Consider the following 14,237-nt stretch of genomic DNA (forward strand, 5'->3'; position numbering starts at 1 on the left):
TTAGTCCCTGGCAGGGAGCGCATCCCTGTCCCCACTCTGGCCAGCTTCTCAGGAGCAAACTTTTCCACTCCCTACCCTCTCTCTGAACTCTCTCAAGTCCCGAGGAAAGACAAGGCCAGCTGCCTTCCGGCTGCCTTTCACCAGTGCTTCCCCGGCTCTGTAGGGAGCTGGTCCTTTGCTGGCCCGTCCTCCAGTGAGCCAAGGCCAGAAACAAGGCTCTTTCTTTCCCGGAGCCAAGGGACACGGCGCTGGAAGCACTCAACCTGGGGCTGCAGAAATGCCCTTGATATTCCCAAATGGTGGGCTATTATGTAACTATCAAAAATCCTATTTAGAGAAAAATTGGCATGGTGGTCGGGAAATACTTACACAATGGTCTTCATGTAATTAAAAAGTAAGTGTAAGATTATGTATACCTTGCGATTTAGTCTGTATTTTAAAGAAATATAAAAATATTAGGAAGCAACTATACCAATACGTTAGGTTGAATACATTGGTGGTGTTCAACTATTTGGGGCTCGTATGACAGCTGCATAAAAGGGGACTTCAAAAAGTTCAAGGAAAACAGAATCTAAAGATAATGGAAATTCTTCTTGAACTTTTGAAGCCCCCTCATACAACTCAACCTAATATTTTAAGGTAGGAGAAGACGGGTGATTGCTTTTCATACACATGCTTATGTGTATGTGTATGTATGCATATATATACATGTAAACCAAAAAATTAAAAAACCTTGCCATCAGGTGGACTCCACCTGACAGTAACTCTCTGTGTGGTTTCTGAGAGTGTAACTCTTTCCATAGCAGATAACCTTGTCGTTTCCCCAAGAAGCATCTAATGGGTTTGAATTCCGAACCTTGCCATGAGCAGCCCAGGCCCTTTCCCACAGAACCCCTGGGGCTCATTACACTTCCTCACAAACACACACAGATGCCCTGGTGGGGTAGTGGGCTGTACCTTGGTTAACACAAGGTTCGCAGTTTGAAACCATCAACAACTCCTCAGGAGAAAGATGAGGCTTTCTCTTCCTGTAAAATCACAATATTAGAACCCCCACCACCACCCCGCCCCCGAGGCAGTTGTACCTTGTCCTGTAGCCTCACGGTGAGTTGGAATCGACTCATGGCAGTGAGTTCATTTTTGTTTTTTGTTTTGCTTAAACACACGCACGCATGTGCACACGGACTTCAAAGAGTGGGGGGAGGGGGATTCCATTATCTTGTAGTTCCATTTTCCACAAACCCTTGAAACTCCCTGGTATGTATTGCAAGCTTTCTCTCTTGGAATAGAGTGACTTTTATACGAAGGACGATAAGCACTATAATAAAAGGAACTGAAACTGCCGAAGGTGATCTTTCTGCCCTGCTTCCTCTCTCCTTCCTGGGAATGGCCAGGAGGTGCCTCAGGCCTTCTCCACCCTCCTTCCACGTGTGCAGGCGCAGATGGAAGGATCAGATGGCCTTATAAGCTTAAAAACTATGTGCTGCTTATCATGGCAACGTAGCTAAGGAGAGATTTATCTCAATCCTTAGAGACAGGCTAAGCCAACTGGCTTGGGACAGGTATTTTAAGTGGCTCTGCTTGTCAGCTAGCGAGCAGGATGGAGCCCTGAAAATGGAGTGGCTTGTAGCAGAAGCCCGCACAAAGACAAACTGCTTATTGCTTCTTCCCTTCTGGGTCTCAATGTCCCTTTCCAATTTACTCTCGTGTCTTTACATGTGCGTGTGCATGTGCGCACGTGAGTGTGTGTGTTTGTATGTACCTCTCTGCCTCACGTGTGACATGCCTCCAGCTCTCCCTGAAATGGAAGCTGTCGGTCAGAGCTGCCTCTCTCTCCGGGGTCAGCTGGCCAGTGTCCTGCTGGCTGTGTTACCTCAGAGACATAGCATGATTATCGAACTCAGCCTGTCAGGCCTCCAGCCAGTTTGGCTCCTGCTTGCTCTCCAGCTGGCAAGACTGGTCCTTCTCCCTTATTCTGGAACCTTCTAGAAACTCAGCAGTCTGGCCGGAAGACAAACCCTCCCAGAGCATTGAGGGAGGGCAAAGGAGAGAGCAAGAGCCAGCAGGAGCCTGGAGTCAGTACAATCAGGTAGGAAAGGAAGGTTAGCACAAAGCAGAGCCCGACTGATGTCCTTCCCCAGAACAGAGCGCTGACTCTGGGGAGAAACAGCAAGCCAGCTCTGCTTAGACCTGGCCCAGCTCCCTCCCTCCCATGAGCAAGCCCAGGCGCAGAGTTACCAGCTGCCTCTGCCCATCTAAGGAGTGACAGCCAGGGTCAGGGCCACCAGCCAGGCAGAAAGAAAAGGAAGCCAAGATAAAAAAAGATTTTTTTTTTTAATCCAGACTTCTGCAAGACAAGACATTTCCCTCACTTGAAACTTTCTCATTGCTAAAAATGCAGGGGTTGGATGAGATAATTAGGTACTTTCTTGTTCTAACATGCTGTTAGAATTCCCCCTGGTGCCAGTCTGTCAGTCCAGAAGTTAAAGGAAGTTGAAGGCACTCCCAGCATGCATGCGTGCAAAGGAAGCAGCAGTGAAAATATAAAGCAAAGAACAAGACTTTCAGCTGTCCTGCGGCAACACTTTTCCAGCCACAAGGGCAAAGGGAGAAGAAGCTGTGGTGACTGGCTTTATGTGTCAGCTTGGCTAGGTGCTAGCACCCAGCTTCTTAACCACACATAACCTAAGTGTTGGTGTGAAGGTATATGCAGAGGCGATTAGCACTGACAGTCCATTTGCAGTTAGTCGAAAAGAGACTAGCCTTGCTAACGTGGGTAGGCCTCACCCCACCACTCAGAAGACCTGAAGAAGAAAACCTGAGTTCTCCCCAAAATGGAACAATCCTGCCTCCAGACTGCAGCATTCACGATGGCATCCCAAAGAACTGCCGAAGCTGCTTGGGCCCAGCCCCAAACCTCCTGGCAGTTGATCCTGGGTTCAGGGTCATGGCTTCCTGGGACATCACAGTTCACTGGCTCAGGCACGTGCTTGGTGCTTCTGTTCTGCCTCATACATAATTCGCTGGGGTCTTAAACGCTCGCAAGAGGCCGTCCAAGGCACCATTGGAGATCTCTCTTCGCCCGGAGCCACAGAGGAAGGAGAAGAGTCCGGAACAGGAGGGGGGTATGGAACGGGTGGCTGACGCGTTTCATGAACAATCACTTTCTTTGCCGTGAGACAAGAACTGGGTGGTCCCTAGCTACCTACAAAACATTTTGATCAAAAGTTCTATGGAAGAATCCTGATCAAGAGGAGGGAAATGCAGAACAGAGTTCCAAATTCCTATGGACTAGATATCTGGGGGCCATTTAGATTGGATAAATTCTGGCACTATTGCCTTAAGATCATGTTTAAACCTTTCCCCCACCAAAATCCTCCCTAAAAGATTTTTTTTTAAATCATAGAAGGCTATAGATTAGATTAAAAACTTGGAAGGCAGTGAGTTTATGTTAATGAGAAGGAAAAACGCAAATGAAGATGAGAATGGAACCCTGGGGGGCGTAGTCGACTGGTTGTGCTGGGAACCGCAAGGTCAGCAGTTCAACACCACCAGCAGCTCAGAGGGAGAAAGGAAAGACTTCCTATGCCTGGAAAGAGTGACAGTCTCAGAAATCCACAGGGGCAGTTCTACAGTGTCGTGTAGCGTCATCAGGAGTGGGAACTGACTTGATGGCAGCAAGTTTGAGTTTAGAATGGTAGCACCACTCCAAGAACATAATTAACGTCCCAGAATCATGCACGTAGACACTGAGTAGATGTGTTTCGCTGGGCATATTCTCAACAATGATATAGATCATTATCGAAAGGAAAAAAAGAACTGCAGCATACACTTGTACCTGACTTTTCGGCCTACTGTCCTGGCCTGTGGATTCCAAATGTTCTAACCCCCATCATGGTGTAAGCTAGTTAGTTAACATAAATGTTACGAAATATTAATTTGACATAACCTGTTGATAGGAGCCCTGGCTGAGAGATGTCTCTTTACCTTCTCCCCTGAACAGGGTGACCTCCACCCCAGCACAGACCTCTTCTGACACAGAGTTATCCCCCGAGACCTGAGGGCAAATTAGGTTTGTGCCGGGGATCTCTACATGCTCTGTTGGTAACAAAGGCTTCCCCTATGCCATGGCTGAAGACTGGGCAAAGAAACCACATAGGCATATAAGATACGGTCCAGAGGCTTGTGGAGGCCCAAACTCCCAGAGCAATGCGGAAAGACCCTGGACAGAGAAGTCGTTATGTCCTTCAGGCCTTCCCATACCAGCTTCCCGCTCTGTTCTCTCCGCTCAGTCCCACAAGCCATATACTCCAACCCCTAACAGCCAGGACCCCAAGTAAGCACTCTGCCACCCCAAGCTTTTCTCTCCTCTGTGTAATACCATCCTTGCCACTAAGTCCCTCCCCATGTGTTTTCTCTCCCTTCAAAGGTGATTTATTGTGGAGGGGCTAACTCTTTAGGGACCCTAAGCAAAAATCAAAGCTGCCTTTCTGCTGGACAACCTCTGGCTCAGTAGCCAGAGCAGTTGCCCTCAAGGCGATGTGCGAGAGGGCTGAGCTCCATCAAGTTCTCAAAGGCTGATCTTTTGGAAGTGGAGGGCCAGGCCTTTCTCCTGAGGCACCTCTGGGTGGACTCAAACTGTCAAACTTTTAGTTCGCAGCAAGCATGTCAACCACTGTCACTACCCACGGACTCCCACTGAGGGATGGATGGTCCAGAAAAGATCAACGTGGGGCCTTGAGCTCAAGTGCTTGTATGTGAAACAAGAAATTCAGCAGCGCTTCATCCTAAAGGGTGGACCCTCCACAGCAGGGGGTTTGGAAGTCTGGGATTTGCTTAGAGCTCCTGGCCAACAAGAGAGCAGATGCCGTGATCTTCTGCGGGCAGGGAGCAAGGATCACAGCACATGTACACACACATCTTCTGTCTGCACCTCAGCTTTCCCAAGGGTCAAGAAAGCTGCCCTTTTCAACTGCCAAACAACCACAGCCTGTAGTGGTTGCGGGTGTGTGTGTGTGTGTGTGTGTGTGTGTGTGTGTGTGTGTTGGGAAGGAGACTTCCAACTGGCTGCTGCTTCTCAACTTGTTTTCAAGATATAAAATTGACAGCTGTGTGGTTTACACAGTTAATTAACCTGAGGAATGTACTGTGTACGCCTGCTATTCGGACAGACGGGTAATTAGGTCTGCCCAGAAAGGGAGGGATGGGGAATACATGAAGCGTTTAGAGGAGCACATAGCACACAGGAGCAGACACTGCTGCGAGCAGAAGTCGGGGCTGGGAGGCTTCCAGGCAAAGCGGACTGGTTCCTGGGGAGCGATGCCTGAGGGACCTGGCTCGGGCCCTGAGCGAGCCTGTGTTAGACCCTCTGATCACACACATGGCCCAGCAGCTCTGAGAAACAGGCAGAGCCACCAACTCCCTCCGGAGCAGACCTGAGGTTGACTAGGCCCACTCCTTCTCTCCACAAATGAGGACACGGAGGTCCAGGGCGGGGCCTGTAACGTTCACGAAGTCACAGACCCTTCCTTAGTGTCAGAACACGGGCCCAAACTAGACAGGCTCCACCCTGAATCCCAGGTGGCTTTGCCAACCGTGACTGTCTTCGGCTGCTCCAAGCCCCAGCTGCAAAGTGTGGGCTCCCTGGGCAGCTCACAGAGGGAAGCACTCAACCACTATTGAGAGGCTGGCAGCTCATGCCCACCTAGAGAGTCCTAGAAAAGCCTAGAAAAGACTATGGAGGATTTGTCCTCTGAGCACACAAGTGCACCAGAAGTCTGAATGGATTCGAGGGCAACGATCAGGAGAGGAAGCTGGCCCAAGGGCAGATAGCTTCCCATGAGCTGTCTGAGTAGAATGCGGCCCGGTAAAGAAATGTTGAAAGAGGAAATTCACAGCAGAGGACAGTCTGTACAGACAGACATAGCTCCCAGGAGGCGGGGGCTGGTGGGGCAGTGGGGGCTGAGGGAGTGAGGGAGTGAAACACTTAGCATCTGCCTAGGACCATGGACTGACCTTGAGTATCTCTTTTTGGGGTCAGCTACTAACCGAGGGGTTAATGGTTTGAGCCCTGGAAGAAAAGTCCATTGATCTCCTTTGCGAAGATGGCAGCGATGGAATGCCCTGTGGAGTGCAGTTCTAGTCTGACACACATGGCGCTTTAATAATTCAGAACAACCTCAAGGACCACAGCAGGTTTTAGGCACCATGCTGGTAGGCGTTATCAAGCCTTGCCATGAGAAACGCCCTGCCATCGAGCCAATCCTGACTCACAGCGACCCTATAGGACAGGGTCGAACTGCCCCTGTGGGTTTCCGAGACTGGAACTCTGCATGGGAGTCAAACTCCCTGCCATGGAGCTGGTTCTGACTCATTGGACAGAGTAGAACTGCCTCTGGGCTCCCGAGGCTGTAAATCTCAACTGGAGCAGACAGCCTTCTCTTTCTCCAGCAAAGCAGCTGGTGGGCTCCAACCGCTGAACTTGCAGGGGGCAGCCGGACCCCTGACCCATGACACCACCAGGGTCTTAACTCATCTCAGCGGGTCCTGCGATGACATCCACCTTGCGGGTTTTAGGAAAGAAATAAAGATAGGAAGGTGCCAAATGCACCTTGAGTTTTGAGGGAAAGAGGGTGTAGTGGGATCACCCGGAAGCTAGGCAGAATCTGGAAGAAACAGGACAAGGGCACAGGGATTTGGTGGGACCACAGCCCCAGGCCCTTTTGGTAAAGAGCAGCCTGGGAGCAAGCCCAAACAGTTCATCACCGGTTGCCAAGACAGGCTGAGCCAGAAGGGCAAAGGGAAGGGGAAGGAGCTGCCACCAGGCATAGCTGGCCAAGGCCTATCCATTACAAAGGTGGCAACATGAGCCCAAACCCACAGAAGCAAGCATCAAGGCAGGCAGGATTTAGCCTCTGGGAATGAGGCTGAGGCGGTGACAGGAAGACAGGCTGAGATTGGTCCACAGTGAAGGCGGAGCCAACCCTCCGAAGTAGGGCACAGGGAGAAAGAATGGTGGAGCTAGGAGTCCCCACTGCCCCTGCAACTCCCACCATTTGAGAGCCTCTGTTAGTGAGCACGGTGAGCCAGGGAGAGGGGAGAGGGGATGCAGTGGAGAAATAATGTCCAAGAGTCACAAATTCCACGGCACTGCCTTCCACCCCTCAGGAGAGAGGCAGCAAGCAAGTGGGTGCTGGGGGATGTTTTCCTGGACTCAGCTCGCCTGCACCTGCTGCTGGGAAACAGATTCGAAGCACAAAGCGGGTGCCTGGACTTAAGGGGCGTGTGTATGTGGGAGAGTTGAAAGACGGGGCTTCCTATAGACTGGGAGACTCCCAGGGGCAGTCTCCTAGGAGATGTGACTGAAAGGCAGTGAGTTTGGGTTTTGTATGTGGGGGGCGGGGAGGGAGGGATGGGTAAAGAGGAGCTCTCAGGACTCAGCTCTGTGACATAACCCCCCAGCTGTGGTGGTCGACAACCACCAGAAAACTCAACACCTACATAGTTCTGTCTGAAGCGTGGCGTCCCAGTGCAAGCCCACGCCCTCCAAAAGTCAGGCTCCCGGGAAGAACCATTTCATGAAGTAGTATGGACATCAGTGGAGATGGATTTCTACAAAGCCCTTCACGAGATGTCTAAGATAGCTGATATTTGCTTCAAAAGTGAATAGGCACTGCTAGTATCCTTTAATAATCAAATTCAGTATACTTAAAACCTGAAATTTTCAAGACAGTTAACATCTCTCATTGCTGGTTTTTATCAAGCAGCCACCATTGCACCTGGAGGGGCTTCAGGGTGCACCCCTAGAAAGGACAAGCAGGGGGTCCCTCACTCATGCTTTTAGTTTATGGCTTGATTGATGGCCTTGGGAGGTACCTGGGCAGCACTAATTGTTGGTGCTTTACTACTAACCTAAAGGTTGGCAGTTCAAACCCAGAGAAGACGTAGAGCCTATCTCTCCCCAGCAGTAAGTACATCAAAAGATAGGGTGAGGCACCTGATGGCCTGCTTCCATCGAGGTTACAGCTGAGAAAACCCCGGGGATCCACCCTGTGGCACACGGGGCCACCAGCAGTGGAATTGCCTAGACAACAACTAACATTGACAGCCTACAAGAAGATTACAAATGAAGGCGAGAGGGAAGGAAAAGAAACAAGGAGGAGAGGTAGAAGGCTGCTCCCCAATAATCCACCTCACGTCTTCCCAAAGATGCTGCAACCCCGAGGGACACTCAAGGCCCACTCACCTCACCCTCACTGATAGAAGAGGATGCCAGACACCAAAACCAACACCAAACCTAGCCTGGTCCTGGTCCACCAGAATTGGCACATTGAACCCTACCTACATAACAAACAGATGAAGACTTAGAGTGACTGCCTACTCCCAAGACTTGAGAAATTAGCTTGGCTATGTCCAAGGGGTGAAGAAAGATTTTAGCTTTATCCAGCAGAAAAGAAAACACCCATTCAGCTAATTCTGAATGTCTTTCTCCCGCCCAACAAAAATGCCAGCTCCTTAGAGGCAGGAGGAACGGTTTAATCGGGTTTTTAATTTTTTGTGCTTCCTACCTCCACCTCCCTGTGCAAAGGGCTAGGCCTTTGATTCATCGTGTACTAAGTGTTCAGCAAACAAGTGAGTGGGCTCATGGCACCCACACCCATGAAGGGAGAGCCTACCTCTCCATACAGGGTGCAGTAAGTCTCAGGCTTGGTCAGTCCACAGGTGGATGAAGCTTGGAGAAACTGGGTCCTCCCGATGAGCAGGTCCCCAACTGGTGGGTAACAGGCTCCCCGGGAACAGGCTTGCTGGGCATGCAGGAGGCTGGGCAAGGCTGAAATCACAAGAGGTTACTGGGGCACAGGCCAGAACGAACCTAAAGAGAACCCAGGAAAGACTTTCAGGATGTCCCTAAGGGAGCTGCTTTTGGCAGGAACTAGGCTCTCTCTCCGACTCATGGTCTCATGTGATACATATTGTGATCTTTTAAGCACAAATGCTGACTTTATGTTCTGTAGCCTGGCAGTCAGAAAACTATGGGTGACTCTGAAATAGGAACACACACTGGAGTCCCAGGACACATGGTCCACAACTGTTCCCAGTGGCGTGGCCTCTGTTAGCATACCGGAGTAGGGATGGCTCCCTTCTCATCTGGGGACCATTGGGACTTGCCTGAATTTGGCTTCTTTAGCTGCAAAGTTGACCCAGCCACACTCTGTGAGTGGCAGCTACTGCTCACTGGGAAGCTGAGCACTCATGCCATGGTGACTCTGAGCCATGGGCTATAGACTGGGAGGAACAATCGAGAAACCACACACTACCCTCAGGTTGGAAGAAGAGGGCACTGGGGAAATTACACCCCTGGTGGTGTAATGGGTTACATGTTGGAAGACTAACCGCAAGGTTCGCAGTTTGAAATCACCATCAGCTCCTCGGGAGAAAGAGGAGGCTTTCTACTCCTGTAAAGGTTTCCAGTCTCAGAAACTCACAGGGTTACTATGAAACCAAATCGACTCAATGGCAGTGACACACAGAGAAAGGGGCATTTTCAGGAGCCCCAGTGGTATTAATGGGCTATGAATTGAGCTGCTAACCACAAGGTCAGCAGTTTGAATCTACCAGCCATTCCACTGGAAGAAGGTGAGACTGTCTGCTCCCGTAAAGACTTTTAAAGTCTCAAACCCCCCCCCCCCAGTTCTGCGCTATAGGGTCAATATGAATCATAATAGACTTGGTTTATTTGTCTTAAGAAAGGGCCATTGGTATTGTTTCTTCCTCCAAAGGAGTGGGGGAGATTGTATAAGTGTTCTAAGCTCAAGGAATGACAGGGTGGCAGGTGACAGTCACTCTGGCCCACTCTCCTCCCACCCATGGCTCTCACCCCCCCCCCTGCTATGTCTCGGGGTTTAGAGTGTTGGGAAAGGGTACTTACCAAAAATCAGGACGAGGAGTGACCTCATCTTCAGCCAGTGGGGTTATCCCCAGACGGGGTCTCTCCTAGAGCAGAGCAGCCTGGGTAAGCAATGCAGAACTCTTGAGCACATCGACCCCTCTTCTTTCCTGTATCAGATTTATGGACTTGACCCGGGACAGCAATCATGCACACTGTCACCAAAAGCTTGGAAAATGCCCCTGTCCCAGCCAGCATGAGACTCCCAGGATGCCCTCGGAAAAGTCTGTCCCCTTTCAGGTCTCAGCTTGCCCTGCCCCCCCCCCCCCCCAAGTCATAACGACAATTAGGGGAGCAGAAGGCCTGAATCCTTTCCAGAAGAGTAACCGTAGACCAGCTATTCTCAATCCGTGGGTCAAAACCCCTTTGGGGTCAATTGACCCTTTCACAAGGGTCGCCTGAATCATAACAGTAGCAAAATTACAGTGATGAAGTAGCAACAAAAATGATTTTAGGGTTGGGGGTCACCACCACATGAGGACCTGTATGACAGGGTCGCGGCCTGAGGAAGGTTGAGAACCACTGCTGTAGGGGTCCCAGAGGAAGGACTGTGCTTTCTCAACGCCTAGGCCAGTAGACTCTCCTGGCCCGGCCCACTGTGGATGGTAAATGCGGACGAGGCACAAGACATGGAGGCAAGCCCGCTCCTTCCACTGGCATGGTTCCTAATTCCATCCAGCCCCCCACCAAGGGCCAGTCTGTGGAAGTCACAACTCTGCCCTAAGCAGGGAACAGGGATACTTTGAGAGGCACCACCATTTTGAAAAAGTGAGTGAGGATTTCATCTGATCTGGAAGCAACCCAAATGGTCTCTCTTGGTGGGCTGTGGCTCTGGGTGGGAGGGGTGGGACCAGAGGAGGAACAGCGGGGCTGCAGGAGGCGTCCCAGGCTGGGGGTCTGCTGTGCAGGCTTATCCTGCCACACTCCACACTCCTCCAAGATCATGCACTGCCCACCTTCCCTCTGGCTGGGGTACAGGGCCAGGGGCCGGGGCGGGGGGAGGGGAGGAAAATGGGGGGTATAGTTGGCAAGGCAGGTTAGAGGGCGAGCTCGGGTTACTCCTGGCATCTTTATCCTAATGCTCCACAAGCATCCCTGCCCTACCAGTCAGGGCCCCAGGGAGGAGCTGGGGCCTGGGATCACACCGTCTGCCATGACCTAAGAGGCAGAAGTGTGTTCTGGGTCTCTCTCTCTCTGCTCTCCCAGCCCGGGCCAGAACCCCCCTGGCACTAGGCATCATTAGCAGCAAGCAGAAGAGTGCCAACCCGGCGGGCGGACCCTGCCCTCCTCCCAGGCCTGCTCAGTCTGAGATCTGAATCTGCTTTCTTGAGTGGCTGATCAGATGGGAAACCAGAAATTCAAACTGTGGCCGACACTTTAAGCTACAGTGTCAGAGGGGAGCTCCACGGGAGGTCCCAGGAAGAGGAAAGAATCAGGCCCTGCAAGCAGGCCCCAGGCACCCAGAGATGCAGGCCTCCTTCCCCAGCCGCCCCCTCCAGGCAGGCCATGACAGGTAACATACCTAGCTCAGCCCTGCGGCTGCGGCGCTTTCTCCAGAGTGCCTCTCGCAGAGCTCTCCTTGAAGGTGGGGGTCCCCTCTCCTGGCCCCAAGGTTTTAAACAACGGCTTCACCTCTGGAGCCTCCCTGGCTGGGCGTCACCTCACTGCAGGGCGGGTCTCGGAATCCAACAGCAGCCACGCCCATCTGCCGTTGCTGCACCCCCCAGCCCCCACCCTGGGACAGGACAGGGCAAGTGGGTTGATCCTAGAAGACTCACAAGAGGCTTGGAGGTGCCCGCCTGTCTGGTGGTGCCTGCGAAGTAGAAGGGGGCTCTTAACAGGATCACGGGGCAAATGTTAGTCATCATAAGAGACTGGGATAGGCGGGGAGGGGTGGGTGGGGGGAAGGGCGCTTGCGTTTGCGCCAGGTGTGCATCTGGTCAGTGGGGTATGTGTCCTCCTGGGGCCTGGACCTCCCAGACGGAGGCCAGAGGATACAAGGATCAGAGCGTGAGTATGAACCTCTCTTCCCTGTAGGCGGGGCTGAGATGAGAAGACCCACCCCTCCAGGACCCTGGAAAGCACCCACCTCCCCCTGCCGTGGTGGTCCACAGTGGGAAATCCCAGATGCTCGGGGAATTTGGAAGCTCCTTAAAGGGCTCTGTTTCACCCGGAAGGGGTCAAAGCCCAGCTCAATCAAGGAGTTGGGAAGTTGGGAAGGAATGAACAGTCACTCAGTGCCTCCCCTCCGGCTCCCTCAGCAGGGTTGGCAGTGGGCCAGAGGACAGGTAACTAACTACCCGTGAGTCACTGCCCTCTGCTCCAGGGAGGGTTGGACTCCTAGCCCCTCCCTGCCTCCCTGGGCAGGAATGCCAGCCCGGAGGGCCAGAAGACAGACGTGACCACGAGCTGGGGAGGGACAGGCTGAAGCATAGCTGGACGGAAAAAGTCAGCAGACTTCCCCTGGCCTCTGGTCACGCAGAGGCCACAGCTTCTTTTGTGGGGCCGGTTCCTGGTTGAGGACCTGGGGGCTTCAGGCCATCCTAAAGGACACTCTTCCCCCGAGTTATGGTCAGAGACATGCAAGGTCACCCACCCATACCTTGGCCCCGGAGAGCCTGCCCCCGTATCATTTTGGAACGCTCCTGCCTATTCGTTCCCTCCGGGTGACTGTAAAAGACACAGTGCTCCCTTGGCGGCAAGTTCTGTACAAACCAGAGGAGTGTGTTCAGGAAATTTATTTGATGACCCCTAAGGGGAGAGTGTAGAGTTTTGTGAATTAAATTGGACACTTCTAACTCTCAGGTTCTAACTGAGCACAAGAAGTTTAGAAGGGGGTGGGGTGGGGGAAGCGCACACAGTAATTAGCAAGTAGGCAATAATGTTGTTCAGATGAGTAACTGACACCTGGAGGAGCCCGTCTGGTTCCCTGTGAACATCCCAGTGTTTAAATCTGGCTTTACTCAGCAAGTGGGCACCCCTGCCCCTGCCAGCAAGAACAGGAGAGACTCCTGGCAAGCCCCCTCAGGCAGTGGCACCTCCTGGCACCCCTGGGCTTAGGGGCTCTGCTGCCCGGTCACTTTCTCTCCACATCTCTGAGCTCCTTGAACTCAAGGCCTCCGGGAAGTTTTCCACTCCTGGCACTGCCCATCCCTGTGTGTCACCAGGAAAGAGGATGTGACAACATGCTCGTTAATAATTAACCCCATACACCAAGGGATGTGTTCGGCTGGAGCATGGGGTCACGAACTGGATGTCGAACAGTCAGAATGTAAGCTGCAACAGCCACAGGTTGTTGGATTGTTTTATTTTTTGTTTTCTTGGCCAGGAACTTAGCCAAACCTTGAATTTCTCTGTATTTTCAGCCGGCATCACATTCGAGGTCGATGAGTCCCACATACAGATTGCTCACCATGTAAATGTATAAACCTCGTATAAGCCCTAACAAATCTCCTGCCTGCTGAAATTTTTCTACCCTTAGGTCAATTTATGATTGGTTTGCAAAGTAATCTTTCCATGACAAAATTCAATTTCCATTACAGAAAATTTTGTTTTAAAAACAAATGAGAACAAAACAATGAAAACAACCCCAGTTCCTCAAGTTGGGGTGGGAGACAGATGGGCTGCAGGGACTCCACAACTCCAAAAATTCACTGCCATTGAGTTGATGCCAACACACAATGACCCTATAGGGCAGGGGGGAACAGCTCCTTTGAGCTTCTGAAAACGGTGACTGCTTATGGGAGTCAAAAGCCCTTTCTCCTGCAGGAGCAGCTGGTGGGCTTTGTAAGTCACAGCCACTCGTAAGCACTACACCACCAGGACCCCTTAATGCCATTTGGGCCCTTAAATCCCCTACCTCCCCCTTCTTAGGAGCCCCAGTCAGCAAGCGCTGGGTCTCTCAGACCAGGTCCAGACAAGCGCAGGGAGCATTTGGACATGCGGGAGGAAAATGCTAGTTGATTTAGCAGAACGCCCACCCGCCTAGCTCCGGCTCCCGGGAAACTCCAGGAGGATCTTTAGACAGAACCCAAAGGCCGCCAAGCCAGGTTTGCTTCATCCCCAGGGTCCATGCAAAGTCCCCACCCAGTGTTCCCAGAGCTCCGTGGCCCCATCACAGGCTTTAGAACCTAGATTTTGATTCGTTTAGAGAAGACAAAAATCATGCCAGATGGCTGGCAAGGGTCTGGCAGGGCTAAAGAGGAAGTGGCCACATTGTTCAAGTCCCTCAGCCTTCCTATCTGGCTGGGCCCTTTCCTTTCTCCTAGCTACCCACCTTCCCTGCTGCCCC

The 14,237-nt window shown here is 51.9% G+C and overlaps 1 protein-coding gene across 2 annotated transcripts in view; it reads right to left on the reverse strand.

Moving 5' to 3' along the window:
* Window positions 1-11,535, reverse strand: part of LAMB3 (laminin subunit beta 3) — a 41,509-nt gene extending 29,974 nt beyond the window's left edge. The window contains exons 1-3 of one of the 2 annotated variants that reach the window (XM_045298077.1): window positions 11,469-11,535; window positions 9,929-9,993; window positions 8,676-8,830 (exon numbers count right to left, since the gene is read on the reverse strand). In XM_045298077.1, the coding sequence (XP_045154012.1) occupies window positions 8,676-8,830; window positions 9,929-9,956 (183 nt within the window). In that variant the 5' untranslated portion in view covers window positions 9,957-9,993; window positions 11,469-11,535. Of the gene's footprint in view, window positions 1-8,675; window positions 8,831-9,928; window positions 10,002-11,468 lie in introns of those variants that run through there. The other variant, XM_004699854.2, reaches the window with a different exon arrangement.
* Window positions 11,536-14,237: the final 2,702 nt, after the last annotated feature.

The sequence above is a fragment of the Echinops telfairi genome, unplaced genomic scaffold, assembly GCF_000313985.2.
Source record: "Echinops telfairi isolate 266 unplaced genomic scaffold, ASM31398v2 ScPeMD7_7424;HRSCAF=8462, whole genome shotgun sequence".
In the NCBI taxonomy this organism is placed as follows: Eukaryota; Metazoa; Chordata; class Mammalia; order Afrosoricida; family Tenrecidae; genus Echinops; species Echinops telfairi.